The 26260-nt window shown below is 37.7% G+C and overlaps 1 protein-coding gene and 1 non-coding gene across 2 annotated transcripts; one reads left to right on the top strand and one right to left on the bottom strand.

Moving 5' to 3' along the window:
• Positions 1-26135, bottom strand: lmx1al (LIM homeobox transcription factor 1, alpha-like). The gene is made up of 9 exons (XM_088436946.1): positions 25946-26135; positions 24862-24953; positions 23339-23531; positions 6295-6527; positions 5066-5229; positions 4681-4758; positions 4475-4595; positions 4149-4304; positions 1-2630 (listed from the first exon to the last, which is right to left on the bottom strand). Exons 1-9 carry the CDS (start codon positions 25984-25986, stop codon positions 2473-2475), a joined length of 1236 nt encoding a protein of 411 aa, XP_088293072.1. The 5' UTR covers positions 25987-26135; the 3' UTR covers positions 1-2472.
• On the top strand, positions 3967-4040 carry trnar-ccu (transfer RNA arginine (anticodon CCU)). Its single transcript has one exon. It is a non-coding gene; the product is annotated as a tRNA-Arg (tRNA).
• Positions 26136-26260: the final 125 nt, after the last annotated feature.

The raw sequence follows: 26260 nt of genomic DNA on the forward strand, positions 1-26260 counted from the left end.
TGAAATTGCAGACTGTATTGAATATACAGCAACATTATACATTCAAAGCACGTCACCTTGGTAACCACTGAACAGAAAATTGCTAACACACCACTAATAAGTTACCCTCACAAAATATCACTAGAAATTTGCACGTCAAAACTGATGTGAAAGTTCCTTCATAGGAGCCAGCAGCTAAGATAATAGCCCGGCCCTTTTTTTTTTTTTTTTCCTTTTATATTGCAATGCTTTCCGAGTCTGCTTTACTGTATGGCTGGAGCATATGCATTAACAAATAGTCATGCTGCAGTTTATATACCAGTAGGTGTTGCTGACCACAGAAGGTACAAAATATCTACCCATCTAATTTTTGATGAGAGAAATAAATATGTACGGAAATAAACTACTACATCTATTTACATCAACACAGTCCCATATTTACATTTTGAGTTTATTTTATACCCAGTGTCAGGGGCGGTAGACAGACATTGACTGGTGGTTATTTAAATTATGAAACAAAAAGTTAATAGTCTCTTTGTTAACCCTGTTTCCGAATCAGACTCCATAAAAGTGACCCTGTTTTGGTGTCTCAAGGCAAAAAATAATAAGAATAATGTTTTTTTTTTCGTTCTTTTTGGTCCATAATAAGCTAGTCATGCAAACAAATCAACACAGTGGAACCTCCAATGTGGAACACAATTTGTTCTGGACGAATCATTTTTGCATTGAAAATAATAGAAACAGAATTAAAACATTCCAAAGTTAAACTGTGGCCATTATAAAAACATTAACTACCTGCAATTTTTAAATATAATTTTATAATTAATTATTGGCCTAAGTGTAAACATAGGTTCATAAAAGTAAAAGTTAAAACTAAAATACAATATCATTACTCATCCTGTCAACCTTGCACTAGAGATGAGTGATATTGATCATGGTTTATAGATATACAGTACAGTAATGAATGACTTTAATGCTCTCAAGTATTAACATTTTAAGACGCGTTGACGGGAACTGACATCAGCGTGAACCTTACCGAGGAGCGCCAAAGACGCCAATTGATGTCAAGGGAAGTTCTTTCTTTTTTTTTGGTTGAGGGGGGTAGAGAATATGTTTGGACAGGGAGGGGATTAAGCTAGGAAAGGTACAAACACACACAAAAAAACTGTGGCTAGTCAGAATGCTCAAAATTGGCAAGCAGGTTCTCTTAAAAAATGCGAACGGCATTAAAAGAATTCAAATTTGTTTCAATTTGTTTATGAAATGTCAGGATTTTTTTTTGGGGGGGGGTGGGACTATCAAAAAGTGTTAGTGGTATCGGTACTTGGTATCAGTGACTACTCAAGAGTTGAGTTATGCTGGTATCTGTATGGAAAAAAATGAATCTCCCAATACAGAATGAGGCTTCAAAATAATGAAAAATCAAGCAGTTGTCTAAACTCTAAGAAGCTGTGGTTGTGTGCGTGCTAATTACACTCAAACAAGACTGTCAATCAAACTGTGTTTAACCTACGTAAATGGCAGTTTTCCAGATTTATCCCAAACTTTTGGAGGTTTCCACTTTTGGAGGTTCCACCATCACTTTTTTTCATAATGAGGGTTGCTTCAAAACATCACTTCTTCACGGATATAAATAATCAATCTCATTTGAATTCTATTGAACATAATATCCTGAGGTAAGTCTCAGGTGAAACATATACACACACACACACACACACATAACCTGAGTGCAAAACTGTACTCCAGTTATTATACAGTATCATATCAGCTGCATTACCAATCACATAGTTTTATTTTTCATGAACTTTTAATGTAGGCATCTTGACTGGCGAATTCCCTTTGCCAAATGTGGTACGGTGTGGATATAAAAAGGCTGACCCCCCCCTGTTCAAATGCCAGGGTATTTTTTTGGTGATAGAGTGTGTATTGATTTGAGTGTAAGTGAAAATAAACAAGGTGGTTGCAAAAGTCAATCACATCCTCTGTATGATTGCAGTGTGGCTTTGTTTGGAGTTAACTTATCAAATTCGAAATTATGTAAAAGGTGAGTTAGCAAATATTCACCGCTTTTTAGATTGGCTGTTGTGTTGGGTCACATTCCTATTTATTTTGATGTGCTTTTTATCTCACAAAAGGTCTTGCAGTATTGTAGACTTTTTACATCCACTGTGAATAATATGTTTGGCATGTTGTGTTTTGTTTAAAAGTGCTGTGTTTCATTAAACATGACAAATACCACTAAAGAGGTGCCTCTGTACATCTCTTAACATTTCCAGTGTCTCTCAAAGCGATTCACATCATAGACAAAGAGGCGGTTAATGGGAAATAGTTGACTACCTAGTGGACTTATTTTGTTTGCTTGTGTTTTTGGATGCGCTATTTTTCCCTTCAATTTAGCGGCGGCATTTTTGACGGACAAACACCGTGTTAGCTGCGTCTCTTGAGGTGAAAGGTGGAAGAGGAAGCGAAAGGAAAGGCAAGGCTATCTCAGGGTCACGAGGTGAAGTAGGAGTTTTGCATGGAGTAGAGGCGGTCGATGGGGTTCCCCACTCGCGCAGTCAGGAGGCCGCCCTCGCCGGCAGCGAGGAGGCAGTCGCCGAGGTGACCCAGACTGCCGTCGCTGTCCAGGTCGTGAAACACCGTCTCGGATTCTGGAAGGAGGAATTTGAAATATTTGTATTTTGGCACAAGTGGAATGATGATAAAATAACTCTAAAAATATAAAAATTGTTAAAAAAGGTGATTGAAGGTGCTTAAAATGTTCTTTCTAATGTCATTCACTTTGTATTAATCTGCAGAAAATTTGAAACAATGAAGTAAGACTGAATTAGTGGGTGTTTCCGAATTTTTGAATAATCCTGTATGGTCTCGATACCTCCTTTTCATATCTGATACCAATAGTGCAAACTCAATGATCAGCTGCCACAATCCAGTTCTGCTTGTTACTTTAAAACTAGGCTAGTACCTACTTGAGGTTCCTTTATGGACACGATTACTGTAATCGGTAGTAGTAGTATGAATCAAGTATTGTTTAGTAATAGTAAGGTGACCAGGTGTCAGTCTCGGTTTTGAGCCTTCTGTTCTGAGTCTCGATGGCTTTTGTCAGTCCCGTTGTTTTGTCCTGATTTTACATAGGTTGAGATGTCGTTGTTTCTTGGTTGTTTTTTTTTTTTTATCCTGCTTTTGTTTTTTGTCCCATCAGTAAGTCAATTGTTTGGGCCGCCCGTGTTTAAAGTTGCTAAACAAAACGCAAGCTGAGTGTTTCTCGCAGCATGTTTCCAATGTGGGACAGCAAAGTATGTTTGCCAATTGATTTTCAGGTTTTGAACAAGTTTTTGACGAACAAAAAAAAGGGCCTACATTCAATGGTTGATCATTGCGGGGATAAGCAAATTAAAGTGAGTAATGTTGTGTACATTTGGCTGTTGAGGTGCGTTCAACGATCACTCACACAATCGGGACATCTCAAACATTCAATGCACTGAGCAGCAATATAACATTAGCTAAAGTAATAACACAACCACTAGTGATTAATTTTGCAATAAATAGTTCTCAGGTCTGAATTTATTGCGCAATAGAGTCCCTGCAAATTTGTAGTATCCCTGTTTTTAATTTTGAAAATGAGGGCACCCTAAAGATATTGTCCATCAATTCATCCAATTTCTACATATAGGTCACTGACTTGCTTGTGCCTATTCCAACCATCTACAGGCAGTGGGACACCCTGAACTGGTTGCCAGCCAATTGCAGGGCAAACAGGGACCATTCAGCCACCCAATCACACCTCAGGATTTAGAGTGTCCAATACACCTACCATGCATGTTTTTTTGAATGTGGGAGGAAGCCAGGGTGCCCGTAGAGAATCCACACAGGCACGGGTAGAACATGCAAACTGCACACAGTGGGGGAGGAGCATGCCACCCTAAATTAGTCTAAATACTACCTCAGCACTACTTCAGTGATTGGGGCTACAGTGTTAATTTTGTAGCCTCAGTGGCCTAATGGATCAAGGCACTGGCCTCCTAAGCCAGGGATTGTGGGTTCGAGTCCCACCTGGGGTGCAATTAGGTCTACACAGAAATAATTTGACAGAAATGCTCAATACTAATCTAATGCTGTATCTTATTTATATGTTTCTTTATTTGTGAGAAAAACCTGTCCCTGCATACCATATGGGTGAAGTTGCTCGTTGGTCAGCTGAGGTGGAGTGAGCCCATGCCGGAAGGGTTCCCCACTGTAGATGTTGGGGTCTAGGGTGAGCAGCTGTTGTCGTGGCAGAGAGGGATAACCCAGCAAGCCGTCCATGCCATGACCACTCGAGCCGTCTGTGGAGGTGAGTATACCAACACAATTATACTCTTCAAAGTGCTGGGTTAAAAGGAACCAAAATTAGGTGAGATATATATATATATATAACCCAGTATTTATATGCTGGGTTATCTATCCCCAAGGTTTTGAACCTGGGTGTGTCCCAAAACCTTTGCTCATTCCTTACCTTCGCTGTCATCATTGCTTTGGCGTCCCCCTCGACTTGCGCCCCTCCTGGCCCCTCCCAACTGTTCTTGTTCCTGCTGCTGTTGTTGCTGTTGCTGCTGTCTCCGGGCAATTTTTTTCATCTGACACAAAAAAATACTCTAGATGAAACTCTGTTTTGCATATTTCGCATGGGATACATATGCAGAGTAAACCTAAAAGCTTTACCTTGGCCCTCTGGTTTTGAAACCACACTTGCACAACGCGCACTGTGAGGCCTGTCTCAGCAGCCAGCGTCTCTCTTACCTGGAGGTTACATTTTTTTTACTCAAAAAAAAAAAAAAAAACTCAAGCACAATGGTGCCTTGAATTAAAAATTTAAAAATCATATCTGAAATTATGTTTCCTGTATTGAATGGTCTAATCCTAAGTGCAGTATTTTTCATCTAGGATAAAGAATATATGCATTTCATTATTATTTTATTATCTGTCTACATGAGTTGCTGAACTAGTTGTGTTCAAATATCCATCACTTCACTGGTTTTTACTTTTCGACATTGACGCTAGTTTTATTAAGATGTCAATGTAGAAAATATTCAGTGTGGCGTCTCACCTTGCGGCATGGCTTAGCCGACACCTCGAAAGACGCTTTGAACGCACGTCGCTGCTGCGTGGTCAAGATGGTGCGCGGTCGCTTGGAGCGTTTGTGCTCCTTGCCTTCATCGCCACCCTTGCACCCGCCGGAACCTCCGACACCATCCTCGTCCTCGCTTTTCACTAAAGAAAAATAAAAACTTTCAAAAATGGCCTCCATGTGACAACAAGCTTCTTTGTTGCTCCAGTGAAGCTGCATTGCGTCGACATTAATATGGACAAAGGTTTTGGGCTACTTACACGTAGGACAAAATTGGGCAAAAAGGAAAATTCTGTTTTTTTTCAATAATTTACTGTATTCGTAAAATATCTATTTTTAGTCAAGCAGCGCCTAACCACTGCAAATCAATTTGGGATTTATTTAACACTGCTTTTATTTGAAGTGGTATCTCTAGGAGTATTTTATTTCGCAGCTCCATAACCAAAATCATATCATACCATCTGTTTTATTTCTGGCTAGCCTGTCAAAAAAAAAAATCACTGATGACAACAGGCATCCATATAAAATTTTTCAAAATAAAGAAATAGAACGTTTTGCAAAGGATTCAATATAACACAATTTTGCAATAAGTGTCTTCAAGTTCCAATTAATTTGCTCTTAATTTGAAGAGATGAGCTGTTCCTTTATGTTTGTGAGTGAGAGAGTGAGCCAGTGAGTGAGTGACTGAATGAACGCAGTTCAGAGGGTATGTGAGCTTTTAACAGATTTTTTTTGCTAGTACGTATATACAAATCTCGTTTCATGCCTGTCAGTAATGAATATACAAGTCAACGTTCCTTTTTTACAATAATTTCCAGCCCAGTAGAATGTATCTTTGATGTCTATGGCTGTAACTGCCAGTGAATATTAATGTCATAACAGGAAACGTAAACGTTCTTTTTGAATTAAGAGCAAATGAATTGGAACATGCAAAACCGTTTTGGAGTGACTCATTTGCAAATATTTTCATTAGTGGTTTAGTTTTCTGGCAGATGAGTCAGAAATGAAAGCATAAATAAGTAAAGTACCCCCAGAGGTACCACTAAGTTTAAAAAAAAATCAGACATGATAAATGATTTTTTTCCTTCAAAAATGCTTTGCACTGGTTAGGGAGTATTTGACTGGAACAAAAATACAAGCAGAGGTTTATAGAATCTTGACTGATAAGGACAAGCATGGATGGCTTAGGAATAACCGTCTTTTCGTACCCGATTCCGTAGGCGTGGGACTGATGGCGGCGAGCATCTCCCTCTCCTTCTCGTAGTCCATGCGACACAACAGCTGGCCTTCCTTCAGCACAAACTCGTCCCCCCTCTGCAGCCGGCGTTCACACTCGCAGCAGCTGAAGCAGCCCAGGTGGTACACCTGGCCTAGCACGCGCATGATCAGCTCGGATCGGCCAATCACCTGCAGGCAGGCGCTGCACTTCCTCACAAACAGCCTGCAAACACACACGCAGGGGGTACACACACGGTGAGGGACGCCTACATATTGGATATAAGGTAAAGCATCATGAGGGTCAAGGAGCTGAAAGGAGGTGAGGTAATTAAAGATGGAGGCGTTGACAAGGAGCCCCCCAACACATTTAGCTTCGCGTTCAATGATTCCGGAGATTAGCGCCGTCTCTTAATTAAAGGCCGTATAAACATTACCCAATTCACAGAGCAGCAAGGTGAACATCTGCTATACAAGGAATTACTGTACTGTTGAATGCGAGTCTGTTTCATATATTCTACTTTACTTACATCTTTTGGGGAGTAGAGGGCAGTAGTGAGCCTGGGATTGAACTGCTTTCACGATGGAATTTATGGTGGGATCAAATGAATGCTTTTGAATGGCATCTGTGACTCAACATTCATTCATTAAACCATACCTCTTTCTTTTTTACATTTTCACTTCATACATCAATTAATTTGTTGAATTATTTTCCATATTATAGTTTAACTGAAGCCTGTCAGAGCTGAAAACTGAAACTGAGAGCTTCTTCTTGGGTAATGATGAATATGAAAGCTTATTGGTTTGACACACACTTCTGAAATAACAAATTTGCTCAGATGACCATTAAAAGCAAGTCAAACGTTTTCTTTACAATATGTTCTACGCAGACCCAATAGTTCAAATGCGGTATTGTGATTAATATTTCAACTGTGGAGTATGAATTTGACAGAAAAACCGATCCATATTTTTTCCATCTCAGGTGGTGGTCATTTCACAGCTTAGTGTCGATTGAAAATGACATCACAGTCACCCTGAGCAAATGTGATGTAATTTTTAATCAACAGCACGCGGCTAAAGGGCCACCCCTGACATGGATTATAAACAACGTATTTTGATGCTTAATTTATGTTCCGCAAACATAATTTTGACAGAATACCATATTTAAATGAGTGGCGCTGCATAGAACATATTATTGTGAATATATATATTTTTGTAATTCTCCTAAAGTCATGTTAGGGATGCAACAATGAATCAACTAATCAGCAACTAATCAATAAACAGGTTAATGGATGTTTGTTTTTGATAATCAATGAACCATTTCGGTCCCTTTTTGATACCAAATCTCAAAATTCCAAATTCACAACATTATTCTCAGATTTCTGTAGCCCTCTATTGAACAAAATAAAACTTCTGTGTTTACTTGGAAAGCCACAGTCAACATTATTGCCTATTTCCAGACATGTTTTGAACCCCAAAAAACGCTAATGCTTCTGCTGTCAACTTTAAATAACATCCTACAACAGATTAAAAAAAAAAAAAAACGTTTTAGTTTCCATACATTTTTTAAAAACAAATAAAGGCATGGAAACTAAAACGTTTTTTTTTTATTTTTATCAGATGTATCAACTGACAAAATAACATATGAATCAAGTATTAAAATATTGTTGTTTGCAGCCCTGAATCATATGTTATGAATAATTAATGATATTCATATATGTGAACACACTGATCATGTTAATGAGTTCCTGCGCTTATTGAGAGGCAAAAGTCAATATGCAACACTGTAATTTAATCAAAGTTAATACTTGAATTTTAAATGATCACTTCAACAACAGTGCTTGAAAATCAACACACAACAACAATGCTTGAAACTCAACACGCAACAAACAAAGACATCGACTCCATAATATGCTAAGAATGTAAGTCTATTAATTTATTAGTAGTTCATTATTACTGCCCTTAATGCTCAATTACTGTTTTTTGTTTTTGTTTTATTGCCTACTTTATTATTTGCTCGATTATGGAATGTAGTTTGCTCGAGGATGAATAAGAATAACAGAATAAGAATTTCATTCGTAGTGCTTTGCATACGACAGTAAAATTCTTGAATCTTGAAGTGCACCATCTACAACAATTACAAAACACTTCAATGATTTCATGACCAACGTTAAGATGCAGTAAGTAGCATTTTAGGTCTACGTGTTCATAAAAATAAAAAAAATGGCAATGCAATATAATCGTTAGTTTTAACATTAACACCATGCCTAAATATCGACTGCCATTTTCACAGCACCTCTCGACAAACAACCGATCCCACTCACATTCGCATCCTTGTACAATTTAGACAACTTGCTTCATGAAGTGAAATTTGCTGAACTTCAAAAACTGAGGCGAACTTGCTAACCGGTATGTGACCGTGCTCAGGCAATAATACAATATTATAAAGAGAGCCTTGAATCTGACTTTTGCTACTCCTCTCCTGCTTTTATCCCACCTCTTTCATTTCCAGCCTCGCCATCACTTCACACACTCATTGCTATTCACCAGCACCTAATTCCCCTCCATTAAATTCCTCTCAAATCCCAGCACTCGCTCTTACTTTCCTACAACCTCGGCTTCCATGTATCCCCGCAAACCCCCCCACCTTAGTATTTTCTGCCAGCATTCCCAGTTCGCCCTCCCAGCCCGCCTCCCCCAGTTCACTGAAACTAATAAAGACGGGATTAATTAGATTGTTGTTTAAACAGGGCGATGGCCAGACAGACGCTGTAAACTCATAACCAGGGATTGAGGATAGCATGGGGTTAATCTCTCACCACTCACTTATGCACACTGAGCCACGCACAAACGCACTCGAGTATCAATACCTATTCTGATGTGGCCCACCATACTACTCGCAGCTAGGAATCAAAGATTTTTGGTCCCAGCAGGATAAAAGTGACGGAGATGTAATTTGAGTCAAAAAGCAGGAACTAGATACAAACCGGAATAAGGCGGAAGGCGGTATTGGCACGAGAGTGTGCAAGGGGGAAGGAAGGCACAGACAAAAGTGTTGTTGCTCCCTGACTGAGTGCAAGGAAGGTGTTGCTGCACAAATCTGGAGCCAGGTCTGCACATTAGAGCTCCTAATCTGTCATTCCGTCCCAAACCCAGCTGCCACGGCTAATCTCTTCCATTCCATCTGCCAAAAAAGCATCTCCAAATTCCCCAAAATGACTGTGTTTTCAAGACGGTGATAATAGAGGTGGCTAGAGTACTCATATTGTACCTGAACAGTGAGTTTGTACTGTCACTATGACCTAGCAACAGTACGTAAAAATTTGATCCGTGGAAAAAAAAATGCACCCTCTGTCTACGTCTTGTACTGTTAGTTTGAGTTGATAAAAACCACTATACAAAACTATGGTGAAATATCTCACAAAAGTTCAAAAGTATTGGTTGAAGAGATTACAAAGAAAACATGGGTAAACAGAACCTTCCATTAATATATGGAGAGGCCACAGACACATGTAAAAGCGACACAGAATTGGCAAAAATTCTTATCATGCCTTTTTGATTTTAAATTGATGTTAAAGTCTCTCAAAACAAAACTTCATACAAGTAACAATTATTCTCATAGCCACATTCCGTTTCAAATAAATACTGCTAACAACATTGCAGCCGCGGCTATATATATATATATATATATATATATATATATATATATATATATATATATATATATATATATATATATATATATATATATATATATATATATATATATATATATATATAAAACTTAATTATGGTAATGGAATGAGAGGGAGAGTGGAAGAGTGGAAGCAGCCAGAGGAGTCGCTTACAGCAGCTAATGTTAACCAAGGTTATACCACAGTATTTTCTTTAAAAGAAGCTAGCAGACTGAACCAACGTCTGAATCCATCCGTGTTAGCAAACAGGGACGTTAAGATGAGATTTATATTGTGTTAAGAATTCTTTAAGCGCTCCAGTTTGCATTGTTTACTTAACTGTGTTATTGTATTTTGAAATATCTGCTTTTAACCTGGAACGCCTTCTCTGCATTTTCTGTTTACGTTCTCCGTACATCACATAGTTTTTTAGCAACGTTTGTGGTTAACAAGGTTGTTATCGTCTTGATTTCAAGAAAAGAACGAGCAGACTGACCCAACGTTTGAGTCCATCCTTGTTCACACACAGGGCCATTAAGATGACATTTATTTTGTGGAGAATTCTTCAAGCACTTTAATTTTTAACGATCAGTTATAGCCTACTTTGAAAATGTTTTCTTTTAATCGGGAAGCCCGCCCTATATTTTCGATTCCTGTTTTTTCCTTCCTAAAACTGATTCGCTGTCTTGCGTCACGTTTTGTGTCGCGTTTAATGTGTTTTTATCATTACACACTTTTTAAATCACAATCAATTAACAGTGGCTATGTGTGAGAATCGCTCATGTACAGTATGTTCCTAAAGTCTTAATGGTGAGTTTACACTCAAATCATGTTAGCAAAAACACAAACACTCACTACTCACCTGAACTCTTTATATTGCTGGATGACTCTCTGACTTTCAAACATTTGTGTTTACGTCCTGAATGTAGATTTCTCAACTAGTGGCTTTCATTTTATTTGTGTGTGTGTGTGTGTGTGTTTTATCACACTCGGAAAATAAATCTGATTCTAATGCTCATCTCTAAAGATCCTATTCGTAAATAATTTGTAAAAACGTGAGATGTATATTACAGGTAAAAATGATAAAAATGTTGCCAAGTACACTAACAGAGTAAATGTGCTTTGCTCCTTTGCGCCACTGCTCTCCAGCGATGTCTGTAATCACACGTGACACATCCTTTCACCCGCGGTACAAAATGCTCTAAAATGACAACGATGGCTCAACATGAGACCGACCGTGTTAAGTCCACACGTTGCCTAAATAGGGGCGCACGCAGCGTGGTAAGAATTTACTCGGCACGGCAAACGGAGGCAACTCGGGGTAACTGCCTCAGAGGGGGGTCTGTAAGTAGATCAGTCTAATCCCCCCCCTTAATAGAAGTATCATTCACACTGGCGCTGACAGGGGTGCAACAAGGGGCTAAAGAGCAACCACATGCGGCGGCCATCGTGGGATTTTAACTAGCATACCTGGCTTTATAGCACTGTTCTCGTGGGAATTTTGAAGGAAATCATTCAAAGATGTGATATAACAGGAAAGACGACGCACAAAAACACCTGACCTTTGACCTCTATTTTGCATGTGACTCGAGACTTCACGCACCTAAAGAGACTTCAACTCATTAGAAGTGGCTCAAATAGATTTTGAATCAAATGAATGGATGATTGCTACTTTTATGTTTTTACAAGTAGTCCACAAGGTGTCAAATGAAAAAAGTGAATGTTTATAAAGCAATACAAAAATGATCACGAGGAATGTAGTTAACAAGAAAAACACTTGACGGATGTCTGAAAATCACCTTGGTTTAAGTGTCGCCTGTGATAGTGAGCTTGTTGTACAAGCAGTGTGTCAAACAAGGTGAACATGAAAAACAAAGGAGAAAAGTTGACTTCACACACGCTTCAAAAGGCTGTAGGTGGCGTGATCAAATTGAAAGCCAGACGAGAATCTTGTTGTGATTTATTGTGTTAGCCTTAAGCTAGCATAGAGGAAGCTTTGTGGTTCTATTCACTATTCACTATTCACCGCATTAAGCGGTTAGCATTAAGCTAGTGGAGATGGTCAAACATAAATGAGTTTTTCTCTTCTTTCGTGTGTTTAACAATAAACTTCAGATGGTGTGCTAATAAACAGCCTGGATACAACTACTCCTATTTTCCAAATCGTCCACAGCACGCTGACGGAGGACGTAATCGAATAGTAGCCTACAGTCGATAGGATACTTGATTTGTTAAATGTGTTAGCATTAAGCAAGCGGAGGAAGGGAAATGTACTAAATGAGTATTTGTCTTTATTTTCTGTTTAGTTTTACAGTAAATTCAACAGGCGTGCTAAAATACAAGGACAAAACTATTTTTATTTGTGCACTGAGTAGAATAGAGTGTTTCTAGGATACCTGGTTTGTTTTGTGTTCTCTTTTACATATCAGAATGGTTCACCCAAACTGTCATTGCGTCACTTAGGATCGATCCAGCTATCACTTGGAAACTTAAAAATTTAGTTAATGATCTTTATCGTGGTCCCAAATAAGGAGGAACATTTTTATGTCCACAGCATTTCAGCGAACATTTTTTTTTATCCTTTATTTTCCAAATAGTTTAACAGTGACTGCTATATAAATGGAGTTGCAAAGTTTGATAAATCTGACATTGCACTCAGCACAGCATTCAGTTTAAAGTCATTTTTATTACCCAAACCACAAATGCTTTGCACTGGTTAAGAATACTTAACTGAAAAAAAAAGTATTTCACAGGGGTAAATCCCTTTTAAAAAGGTTGAGAAATACTGCAATAGTATGTAAATGAGACAGAATTTATTGGGTCTTGTGGTATACAAATATTTTCACTTATATAAATGTGAAAAAAAAAAAAACTGTGGACTTATAACACAAAAACTTGTCACAGGAATAATAAACAGTATTCCTAAGGTACGTTTGCACCGCCTGGTACTCTTAAAAACAAAATGGGGACGCATTGGCCCTTCTAGCTAGACAATCACAATAACACAATCAAAAGTCGTGTCGTGATTGCGACAATGTCTCGCCAGCAACCACGCAATCATTTCATAAATCTGTGCATGTTTTGAAATGGTCTTTCTTGATTATGATGCATATTTCCAGAAGTACTCAAAATACATCAGAATTAACCCTACTGCCTTTGAGAAGACAAGGAAAATGGCAAACGATATGCAACCGTTGTACTTTTAAGTCACTTTAGTATCAATTTTTTTATGTGTGTGTCTTTATATTATGTGTGTATGTGTGTGCACGTTGGGCGGATATTGCTCTGTGAAGCAAAATGGCTCAGAGCCAAGGTTCAGTAATCACATCATCTCCGTTTATTAAATCTCCCTGCACTGCTTCTGTGTTATTAAAATCTCCCAGCATTCCCCACGATACTTGCTACCCCTGCCACCTCTCACTCACTCACTCACTCACTTACACACACGCATGTATATGATTACCTGGAGTACAGTGAGACACACACACATAGAGAACATTATATACACAGTCACCTAACTACTAATGCTCAGTTTGTGGAAAAGCAGATAAGGTGCCCGGGCACAAACATCCATAAAAAAGGCCAGATGCTGTTTGTTTGGGAACCGCAGCGTACGCTGATAAACTAAAACGGTAAACAGTCCTCGTGCTTGAATGAAAGTTTCCGAAATGAGTTAAAAAAAATAAACATATGCAATCTTTACTGCCCTGATTAGGCCACAGACTGTATCTCTCAAGCCATCTATTCAAATATATAAAACACTCATAAATACATGCCTAAAAATGTAGAATATTACAAAACAGTCCGCTTGCATAATTTAAATGAGATTCCTTTCATTACCTTATCAATATTACCAATACTTTTCTTGGAAATAGTGTGGTTCTTATGCCATTTGCACTGAAAAAAAATCTTCTGCAAAGGTTCCACATCAATGTTTTACTGGGTTATATTTAAAATGTCAACAGAAGGTTAGTTTAATGTGCTACGCAAACAAAATAACATAATACAGAGATGAAAAAGTGTAGAGCAGAGAAGTTATGATGGAGGGTTTTTTTTTTCCATGTAAAGGTTCATTTTAACTGTTGGGTTGAAAAAAAATGACCAACCCACTATTATTTGGGTCTATTTGACACAACTTCCTGGGTAGTTTAGCACAAATCAACCCAAAATTTGGGTTTTTAAGAAAAGAATTCAATGTCGTTGCTCAAAACTGGCTCAAGTAGGTTGATACTGAGCCAAATATTGGGTTGACCTGTTTTTGACTCATATTAAATCAATGTCATATCAAATATTGTCATCTTTGCAATCTTTAAAGTCTTTTTCAGAAAATATGAAACACTGAACCATATACTGAAAAAATATGTGTATATACATGGGTGAGTAACTGATACCTGATATTGATGTCATTGCTGATACCAGACTTATTTCATGGTATTGGTACTCGCGACTGCGGCCAATACAAGTAGCTGCCGCCAACTTGAGTCCATTTTTCTTTTTCTTTTTTTAGAAAACTCAAAACTACAAAAGACAGATTACACCAAAATTCTTTTATGTGGTAAAAGAATTTGTGGTATCTGTACCTGGTATCGGTATTGTGACTACTCAATAGTTGAGTATTTGTACTTGTATCGGTCCTAAAAAGTAGTATTGAACATCCATAAGTAATATTTATTACTTATTTCTTGTCAGGGGTGGAGTTGAATGATCTGTTTAACTAATTTATTATTATTATCTATGGTAGGACAAAAAGAAATTACATTTAGCTTTCCATCCTCCTCAGAAACCCCACTCCAATTTTTTTGAAAGAAAGCAAAGAACAAATATAACTATATTACTATTATACTTTATACAAACATGTAGCAACATAGTAAATTATAATGTAAAGAATGAAACCAAGATCAGGGTAATACAATCATGTAGGCACAACCAAGGAGCTGTTTTTTTAACTCGTGTAAGGAACTCAATAAAGTGCAGTAACAATTTGTGTGGAGGATAAAAAATATATGCATGCAAGTATTTACATATTGTCTGTCAACATGTGTTGATGCACCCTTTGTGTTCATGTGAATGGTGCTTAAAATGGTGTTTGCTCTTTTTTTTCAGCATAAGGTATGTGCTTGTCTGTGAGTTTGAATTATTTCTTTCACACTGCGTTTGATTTTCACCTGATGCTACCAAAAAATTAATGCAATGCGAGAGGACCTAAGATCACATGCGTGTGCATGTGGCAGTGTGTGTGTGTGTGTTAGTTTAGATAAAACAGTTAATCCCCAGGCCACCAGAACGCAATATCCTGTCTGCTGGCTTCTCATTTCCTGTCTGTCTCAGGCGGAGCGGGAAGCAGCGGGGCAGGGGAGCGGGGGTGCCATGATGGCAGTGATGGGGGACAGCGGGACCCGTTGCCCCAGAAACAGGAGATGCAGCGATTCGGTGGAAAGTGTCAACGGCGTTGTGTCCCCCCCCCTCGCCACCTCCTCTATTCTCTCTCACACTCTTCCTCCTCTTCATCCCTGCTTTTATTATCTCAGATTTAATAAAGGCGAGGCGAGCAGCTTGTTCTGCCATGAAACATTTATTAGCTGTCTGTTATAAAATTGCGTGTGGGGAGAGTTGGGGTGAAAGATGATGGGGTCTCATAATATGCAAAAATGGTGGCAATATCACAAGCGCACACATATGGCTTTCTTAAATAAAAAAATAAAAAAATCCACCACCGTCTCCATCGCACTTTCTCCATCAAGTGACAGTTGACCTTTTATAATGCTGTCAAAACATGACTGCTCCGTGTCTCTGCCATATTTAGGACACAACATCAACCATTATCGCCTGCAAGTCCAGGACCAAGCCGATGCTGGGTTATTTACAGTATATCCTGTGCATTGGGTTAAGGGTTTGACCCAGTATGTTGGATTGGGTATTTGAGTCAGAGATTAGAAACAATCCTTAAAAATCAATTAAAGCAGAGGTGTCTAAACATTTGCCTTTGAGGACCATGTCCAGAAAAACAGATGAACATAAGGGCCGTGTTTTGTTTTGTTTTTTTAATTTTGAATTCTTAAATGTGGTAAAAATACAAGCAATGACGTATTGTTGATAAAGTCGTTTAAAACAACTGCTATGTCCATGCGCTCTGCTGAAGGTGAGGCGGTAAATTAGGATTTTTTTACACTCCTTACTTTGACTACCATCAATTCTATGTATTACTTTTCTTTTTTTAAATGTTTTTAATATTATTGCGGGACATTTCAGAATGTATTTTTAGTATATCGTAATGGGCCGCACAATTGGCCCATGGGCTGTAGTTTGGAGACCTCTGATTTAGGTTAATAGGTTCACAAATTATTGCTAATAAATAATAGTAATTTTACAACCAGCATTTTCTAAGAAGAATTTTACCAACTGTTAAAAATTTTAGGAATAAATGCATGCATATTGTTCCTGATGATAATGTTTCGGAATGATATCAGTATCGGCCAGTACTCAAAACTGCAATATCGGTATCATATAAGTGAAAAAAGCACCCAAACGTGATCAATGATTCAAAAAGGTGTAAAATGAATGATTATCAATATGTGATTGTTTAGCTCTATCAATCTGTACAAGTGTTTACATTTTCAAATGGTTACTTATAAATTCCAGATAAATCATAGAATCCCATTAACAGTGAGGTATTTCTGGAACAGGCTACACATGTGGATACAAACTGGTAGTTATGGCATCATTAATTGTAAAAATAGTTAAATAATTTGCAATCGTGACCTTTTGCACAAGTTTATATTTTTTCATATTTTATCAGAGCCAAGCAGTGAGTGTGCTGCACCATTTATTCTGACTACTATTTATTATTTACTATACTGTATATTTAGTGTTTTATTTTAATTTGGTGTATTTATTTTTAAATGTGTATTGTTTATGAGATATATAAATATACGTTTTATTTTATTACTTACTGCTTCAACTTCGACTTTAATTGTGAAAATGTCCTTTTTTTCAATCACTGTTTGGAGCTTTTCTTGAGGTTTACACTACTAAAATTACAGATAAAAGCTCATTAAAGCTTGAAGGGATGTCAAACCAGACGTTTTGAGATTGACCTCGCCCTTAACTAAATAAACAAACTCACGCCTTAAAAACAGTTGGGTCAGAAGTAACCCAATATGGGTCAACAGAGACCAACATATCTTTTTGGGGTATTGATTTAGTCCCTAAAAGTTGGATTAAATGATTGACCCATTAAAGAAAACACAACTGTTTTTGGAGAGGGATGGAGTATAAAACTTCACATTTGGTTCGAGTTTTGGTGTCATCAATTTTGACCCAACATTTTGGTTAAAATGTTAAACCCCAAATCATGGATTGATTGAAGAGTTTAACTCAATTGTTGCTCGTTTAGGTCATAAAAATAATCAGCAAATGCAAGTTTGACATGTATCTTCCAGTACTATTTAAAATGTATTTGTTTACTTTGATTGTTTTTTGTAATATAACAACATTCTCTATGCTCTAAAAACAGTTAGGTAAAAAAAATAACCAAATATGGGTCAAAAGGAAACCTGTTTTAGTCCATTTGACTCATCACTAAACAAAAATAAGGTCAAATTGAACAAAGTAGCAGTTCGTTAGCCCCTCCCCCCTTTTTTTGAACCATAATTGGTTATTTTTGACCAAACTGTTTTTAGAGTACTACTATGACTCACATATTACATCTCTAAATGTGCAGTGTGATCAAGTCTTCAAACAGCAGATGTTCCCCAGAAAAATCATGCCTGTACATTCCAATTGACACCTTAATGATCTTCTCTAGTCAACCCAAGTTTAGCGAACGGTAACGAGAGCTTGTTGACATGCCATGGCAGTAATAATATTTCCCCATAGTCTGTGTCAAGCCTGTCATTGAGACAGCCACAAGAACTGTGGCTAATTAGCCTTGTTCTCAATCATCCCCCCCACCCCCACCTTGCGCCCCATTGTACTCCCTGCAGGGAACATAAAGCAAGTGATAGAGGAGGAGGGGGCGGCGACATTAAGAGAAAACAAGAGATAAACTGTTCGGTGTCATGGCTGCCATCAATCTCACTGAAAGGGAAATGAGGTTTGGGATGGAGAAATATGATTGCAAAGCAGACAATGATGAATGAGGCGAAAGATAGAAGGGCAGACGTGGCTTCAACGTGAGGCCTTCTCGCCAACTGAAACCTCAGAAAACCGATCATTTCTGAGATAGAAGCAAAAGTGGTACAATATCTATAGAGAATTTGTTATAAAACTCCACATATTGTTTTTTAATCATGTTTTAGGTTTGATTCCATTTTTTAATAGTGATTTGAAGCAAAAACGACTGTGCCTCATGAATTCCGCCTAGCAACAAAAGACCAAAACTTCACGGCTGCTCAGTTGCTTCAGAGACATTTTTGACATGGTCCAATTCAAAACTCCATACATTAGTGAGCGTTTTTCATTTTTTGTATATCATTTCGCAGTTGAGGCAGAATGATTGTGTTCCATTAAAAATCTTCCCAACAAAAAGGGAGCAAATGTAGTGACTTTTTTATTACTGTAGAAACAATTTACTCTTACGATTTAATATAAAAACACATGAAAATAAAATATAAATTAGCTAAAAATCCACAAATTGGTTGTCACAGGGCACACAGTGACGAACATCCATTCACACACCCAATCACACACAAGGACAATATTATGTGATAGATAGATAGATAGATAGATAGATAGATAGATAGATAGATAGATAGATAGATAGATAGATAGATAGATAGATAGATAGATAGATAGATAGATAGATAGATAGATAGATAGATAGATAGATAGATAGATAGATAGATAGATAGATAGATAGATAGCGTACAGTATTTTCCCGCTTGTAGAAAAAGTGGCAAGGCTTCAGTGTTGCGACGTGAGAAGCGAGAGATTGTATTACTCTGCCGGTGGGATCTCCTCCTGTGTGAGTTTATAAAGCTAAGATGTAGCGTGAGCGGCCTCCACCCCACACCGAGTGAGCTATTAAAGCCCAGCTTTTGGTGAATATCCTCCCCGGCGACCTGTTTTTTTCCACAGGGCCCGGGTTGTCTTTATGCAGCTTACGAGGAGGGCTGGCGGGCTCATTCTGCCCGAGCTCAACATCATTGACCAGGAAACGCTGACCTTAAACCTAGAAGCTTGGCAGGGAACCATGCGGCTGACCTACACTGAAGGAAGATAATGGCTGTAAAGAGGCCCGTTGACTTAAGCAGCATTTTTGTTATGATGCTGTGGATCACACATGCCTCTTTTGCCCAGAGGTCCTGCGAAATTGCCTTGTCAGAGTTTTTACACGGAACACAGCAAAGGTGAAATTTTGTGCACGCCACAATTAGAATAGTCACTTCTAGTAGTTGGGAAACTAGTTTTGACTGCATGACTCTATTATGCTGCCCCCAGTGGCCAAGTTGGGCACAACAGATGCAAGAAATTTATTTTTGTACCTCAAAAATGAATTTCGCATCTCGTATCTCAAGGCACCACTCGGATCTGTTATTACACTCATACTTTGTAAAATCTCCAGAAACATTACATTTTTAGGAACTTCATAAATGACGAAGTAAACAAGGTCTACATAAAAGTTTCTTACTAGTTAGCGTGTAAGATGGAAGGACTGTGAGAGCGCCCATTGGGAATATACCATATGTAATATACACATCTAAATATAGGTGGAAGGCTCTAGTTGAGGCGCAAAAAGCTTAATTCTAAACATCTGCTCCCAAACACGATGGCATATCAAATCACACATGAAGCTCTTTAAATCCCCTCATTTCCATAATAAATAAAGAAACTAAACAATAAACACCTCCTGTCATTCCATAGCACAAAGAAATGCATATATCGATTGTCCTTTTGCTGTCCTTATAGCAAAGGACCTGTGAGTATATTGCTTTTAGCATATTAGCATCATTGCTAAAATATCAAGTTTAATTAAATAATTATCTATTAACTGACAAACAAAATAATTTTATTTGGTTTTGTTCTAAATAGATTGTCAATAATCCTAGGAATGCAATAATCTCATTTTGTTTGTTATATAAATAAAAAAATAACTTAGGCAAACATGCTATTAAGCTAAAATATGGGAAAGTACAACATCCCCAGTTTTTGTATTAGGTATCAAAATGTTTTTTTTTTTTTTACAATAGAAATAGTGATCATGCACAGTGAGTAACATTTTTAGAAATCTATTTGAGCATGCCATGCCATGGAACTAACCATTTTTTGGGAGGCTGCAACATGCTTGCTTTGGTTAAAAATAACCCAACCAATTAGACAAAAAAGACAAGATTTTGAGTTGGTCCCTTTTTCACACACATTGGGTTATTTCTGACACATCTCTTTTTAGAGATTCTTTAGGCTTTTTACTTAATGATTGAATTTACCTTAATGTTCTGTCAATTTGTGAAACTAGTGTGATTTATTTCCTTAATATTCCATGGGATGCTAGTAAGTTTAAATTTTCACCAAGCTACAAATATATGGCAAAATGGATGGGTCCTGTTTACTTCAAGCATAGTAATACACTTGCCAGTTATTTTTCATGTCAGTCCTGTGTTGTATATCTCAAACTAGTGATGTAAAAATGAAGCCTCATGAAGCACTTGTAATATATTTTTTTTGTTCCTCTGGATGACAATGTTGATTTGAAAATAAAAGCCAGTCCAATAGAAATGTATTAATTTTCCACAGCATCTTTATAGCAACAGTGACAAGTGCATCATGAGGCTAGATTTGTCCATCGCTCTCAAACTAGTCTTCAATGTGCAAACATAACATCATACAAGCGTTATAGGAACATTCCCAAGGTATGCTTGAGATGAAGGCCGCAATGTGTGGCACACATACAGGGGAGGAGCCGTGGAGTGAATGCATGCAAGGAAAACAAGGAGACATTGTTGCTGATCCACTGAAGGTCACAGGCTGCACCGAGTGCCAAGTCTGGCACGTAAACAGAAAAAAAAAACAAGGCAGCAATCCATATGGAATGCATACAGGGGGACTAACTCAAGCATGTCTTGAATGGGCCTCCGGCTAGTAATCTCCTTCTTCGACTACAGCCATTACACAAGGGGAACAAATGCGCTTTTTCACTCCCTGGAATTAAAAAAAAAAAAAAAAAGCGTCATTTTTGATAAGCCAGGTCTGCCTCATTCCGACTCATAACCCCCACCAAGATAAACGTCATACAATGGGACTTTCATCAGCGGCCAGTTCCTCTTTTCTCCTCTTTGGCTACGCCTCATGGAGCCTTGGCTCGCTCCTCCACATGTCAGGTACAGTGGGAGCTGCTGGACGCCGTCTGACACTTTTCAAAACATTGATAGCAACCATGTATCGCATCACATGCAATACAGGCGAACGCACAAGACGAAGCCCTTGCGTATGAGAAACCTTGTGGAACATCTGGATTGCTTATTTGCATTATTATACTTATTGCTTATTCATGTATTACAATCTCCCTGCTATCTAAACAAAAAGACAGCATAAACAGGCTAGTCTTTTACATAAAGTCTTGCAAATACACACACACACACACACACACACTTATATATATATGTTAGACTCCAATTTTCATTTCTGCTAGTTTCCAGTGTTGTTTCAATAGAATTGTTTTAAAGCACCTCTATTAACCTCAATAAGCTTCCTTGAGATAAAAGTATTTTGCACTTTACGTATCGTACCAGTCAGAAGTTTGAAAACTCCCTCGATTCAAACACATCAAGGCATCAAAAATTCAAGCTATAAATTCTTCACAATGTACAGCTGCGAACTGAAACACATTGCATGTTAAGAAGCATCAGCCATATCTTTTAGAACATAATTTAACTGCAAATGGTCACAAAGTTATTGCAAGGGCAAGAAATTCAAGCTCGTCCCTCTTGAAAATGCACAGTTGTAAATTAACAGTCATTCCGAGTCATACAGCATCATCGTCGTCATTAAAAACAACGTTTGGAAGCACCTTCAAATTCAAATTGTCTCAAGCACATTAAGACATCAACAAATTCAAGCTCGTGACACTTGAAAATTAACAGTTATGAACTGAAAGTCATCCCAAGCCATAAAGCATCACTCACATCATTGCAAAAGGTTTGGATACACCTTCAATTCAAATTGTCTCAGACACATTACAAGAAATTGAAAATATTACCCCTTGAAAATATACAGCTGTGAAGTGAAAGTCATCCCACCTCATAAAGAATCATCCACATCATTAAAAACTAAATTTGTCAACACATTCATATTGAAAGAATCTCAAACTAAGTAAGAGTTTCAACCTATTAACTCATGAAAGTCATTTAAGGTCAAAAAGCATCACCCACATCATTTAAAACAAACTTTGGAAACAAGTTTTGCTTTAAATCGCCTTACACACATTACAACAGTGTCAGACTTCAGTTCTTTGCATGTTTTTCAGGTTTCTCTCCCAAATACACTTGATTCAAATTACTAGCTCATCAGCAGCTCAAAACAAGATCTTAATCGTTTGAATCAGGTGCTTGAAATAGAAGTATTGAAAACGTGCAGGATACTGGCCCTTGAGGACTGGATTTTGATGCTTATGCATTCCGAGGTCAAGAAATTCAAGCTGTTACCTGTTGAGAATGCACAGTGAACTGAAACTTATTCCAGTCACAAAGCACCATCCACATCATCCTTAGGAAATTAACATCAAGATATCCACAAATTCAAGCTATCTCTTATTAAAAATGGACAGCTGTGAAGTGCTAATTATTACAGGTCATAAAGCATCACGCACGCCATTACAAAAAAGTTTGAAAACTTCAATTTTAACTGGTCGCAATTATATAACAAGGTCAAGCTATCAAAGGTATTAATGCTTGATGATGCAACATCCTCATCATAGTTGACTGGGAAAATACCAAGTTGCGCAAAGTTGTTGGGCTAGAAGTTTTTACTTATTATTTAGTTTCATTCAAATGTTTTTGTTCACTAATAGCTCCATCAAGACATTGAATTTGTGGGTGTTTCCAAACTTCTAACTACGAGTTTTGACACACACAAATAACATTTTTAAAGTGACGTATGAAATATAAAGATGAACCTGTTATTCTATGCAATATATATGTATTTAATTTCTTTTTATTGCACTTGCTCGGGGGGGGGGGGGGGTATATTGATTGTATTTTCTTGTAATTTGAGCGCGTTTTGGAGATCAACGTGAAACATACACACGTCCACGCTTAATGACATTTGTTGCGCTATAGTTAAGTGGAGCCCTCCAGCCCTTCCTTCCCCTCCCATGCCCGTCCCCCCCGCACCCACGCCACTGCACAAAGCAAGTGCATGCGATCCTTACTTCTCATAGTCGGGCTTGCAGTAGAGCAGTCGGTCCCGACAGTAGCAGGTCCCGGTGAGCGCGCTCATGCACACGGTGCACTTGACGCACGACTCGTGCCACGAGCGCTCGTTGACGCGCAGCAGGAAGCGGTCGGCGATCGGGGACGAGCAGCCCGCGCACACCTCGCCGCCTCCGCCCGAGTACTCTGGACCTGCGTGATGCGGGTCGAGAAATGACCAAGAAAAGTTACAATACCATCAAAAGCCTAAGTGATATAGGTTACCATGCGACGGTGCCGACAAATGACGTGTTTTAATCCGGTCTTGTACGTTAGTGGAAACGATCACTAACCAAGCCAACACCGCAGTAGTAAAGTCATATTTACATGTAATATTTTCAGGAAAAACACTTGAAACACGAATGGGTAATACGTTTAAAAATCCAACACAAAAGTCCATAAAATAATTGCGTCATCGGTTTACGACAATACGGCAACGAATTTGTACGTAAAATCAGAACGCACCAGTCTATCAACTCAAAATAGTAAATATAGCAACGATACTTGTATTCACGGGCCTTGAAAAAAAAAGAAAAAAAAACGAGGGGCCCTACCATAAATATTAGACGTGCACGAGGTATTGCAATATAAAAATGGTAAAAATGGTGGTTGAAGTGTGAACTGCGTCCTATTGAGGAGTGTTTCTAATATAGATAGTTATTTGATAATTTATGAAACATTTTTTGTCATTTAGACGCACAAAATATACAACATGCAAAATATTACAAACAACCTTCAGTTACTGTACTAATGATTTTTTAAAAAATAAAAACGATGTAGCCATTTTCTTGTTTGGCTAACGTTATCAAAACATTTGAAGCAGCACTCGGTATCAACACACTTCTAGTAACGTGAAGTAAGTTTACTGCACAAAAATAAAGATAATTTATCATCACCATTGTGGTGATTTCTTTTCATGATTAGATAATTTAAATAAATCATTACAAAGTCGTCAATAGTGAGGCAGTTATTAAACTGTGCATCAATTTTATTATACATATCAATAATGCACGACAATATGGTACTTATTATCATGATATGAAGTGATTACAGATTAATAATCAAACAGCTTCCCAAAAATACAGAAAGCCTTGCACACATGAACGAATTTTTTTCTGCAGTTCTCATTCTTTTTTTTTTATTATAATTTTAGATGTGATGCATTATTTATAGTTTTTTTTGGTGTGTTTAATTCCAATTTTTTTTGCTTCCCTAGAAAGTCCCAATTGGGGGAAAAAAAAACAAGCGTTTGCGGATTATTTAATATCTTTCAGCACAGAATAATTCACTTAAGGTTTATTATTATTATTAACATTCGCTTAGTGTTTTTTATTGTTGTCGAATCAGTAAAAAGGCTCATCTAAAAGAAAATATCGTGAACCTTGTGGTTGTTCTGGGCCTTTTAAATTGAGTTGCAGATATTGTTATTTAATGATCTATTTTCTATTTTTTTTTAGAGGCTTGTTACCAGACAATCACTCACCGACAAAAGGTGTTGAAGATGGAGGCTGCTGCAAACACGACGGTTGGCCTTCCTCCGTTTTCATGCCGTCTCTCCTTGCCTCAATATGGTCGCTGTGAAAAAAAAACAAAAACATGTGAATTGTTTTTCTTGACAAAAAAAAAAAACTGCAGATAAAGAGAATTATTCAAAATAAATGAGACATGATCAGAAATCAGAAGTTTGCAAGATCCTTCTAGGATGAAATTACCGCGCTTGGCGTCAAAATGTCATAGTTTTATTTGATTAACAAAAACATACAATTAATTATTACAAATATGCAAAAAATAAGCGGGCCTTCGTGTAGGATTTAGGCCCATTCCTGAAGTTACAGCTGATCATTTTGGAAATAATTATTTTCCCTTACATAAAGTTCAATCATTTTTCTTATATTATTTTAATTACATGAAGCGTAATTGAATTCGTATTCTTGCTATTTATCATACACATGACAATATTTGAAATATCCTTATATTTAATGACATTAGCTCCATTCTCACTTAAACTAAATTATTAAAACAAAGTGTCAGAATTGCGGTCAATGACATATATAAGAAATATTACCGTAATAACCATGGCCTATAATTACATCCCACTCAACATTCATTTAGATTTTGTGTCATTATTGACCTGAAATAATTATTTCGAACCCATAATTATTAGATACTGGCTGACGATTGCCCGTTTAATTGCCACGTGATCGAAAGAAACAATAAAAAGCGATAAAAGAAATGAATTATGGAAATTCAACCGTAATCTGATTTGGCTTTATGGCTAACTGGAGGCTTGGGGGGAAGATGAAAAATGCACGAGGGGCACATTAGTGTTTTGCATTGATAATTGCATGTTGACATTGAACGAGAAAAAAAATTAGATGACACAAATAGAGAAATATTTTCGGAAAGAAACAATACTTTTAGAACCAATATGAAGAACTTTAAGTGACTATTAAAATAGACATGCAAAAAAAAAAAAAAAAAATTTAAATTTTGTGGATCACGATCAATTAAAAAAAAAATCCAAAGTGTGTAAAATGCGCTGCACTGTTGCACAGGTGTTACCTTACCTCGAGGAGAAACACACTCCTGGGATCTCGGTGGGCAACATTAAAAACCCAAGTAGCAACTTCCAGATGCGTTCACGGACCACGTACACCTGCACACTCGTCTCGCCTAACTAAACATCCATGATGACACTCCTCGCTGCAGAATGCCTATTGTCTCTCCTCCTCCTCCTTTCTTCTTGTCTAGCAGCCGAGCGCCTTTCCTCAGGCGTGTTTTGTGAGTGGAGGGGAAAAAAGGGGGTGAGCATGCAATCAGACAGAGGGAGGGATGCAAAAAGAGGGAGGGAAGACAGGGTGGGAGTCGTGAAATCCATTGAT

Source organism: Hippichthys cyanospilos, chromosome 16 (assembly GCF_059441005.1).
Source record: "Hippichthys cyanospilos isolate Australia breed blue-spotted pipefish chromosome 16, RoL_Hcya_1.0, whole genome shotgun sequence".
Classification (NCBI taxonomy): Eukaryota; Metazoa; Chordata; class Actinopteri; order Syngnathiformes; family Syngnathidae; genus Hippichthys; species Hippichthys cyanospilos.

Bases quoted from the DNA above. Each gene is read 5' to 3' on its own strand.
- lmx1al (XM_088436946.1), bottom strand. From the start codon at position 25,986: ATGTTGCCCACCGAGATCCCAGGAGTGTGTTTCTCCTCGAG. The intron at 24,954-25,945 runs GTAAGGTAACAC...TTTTTTTCACAG, and splicing joins GGAGTGTGTTTCTCCTCGAG to CGACCATATTGAGGCAAGGA. The intron at 4,596-4,680 runs GTAAAGCTTTTA...TTTTTGTGTCAG, and splicing joins TTCAAAACCAGAGGGCCAAG to ATGAAAAAAATTGCCCGGAG.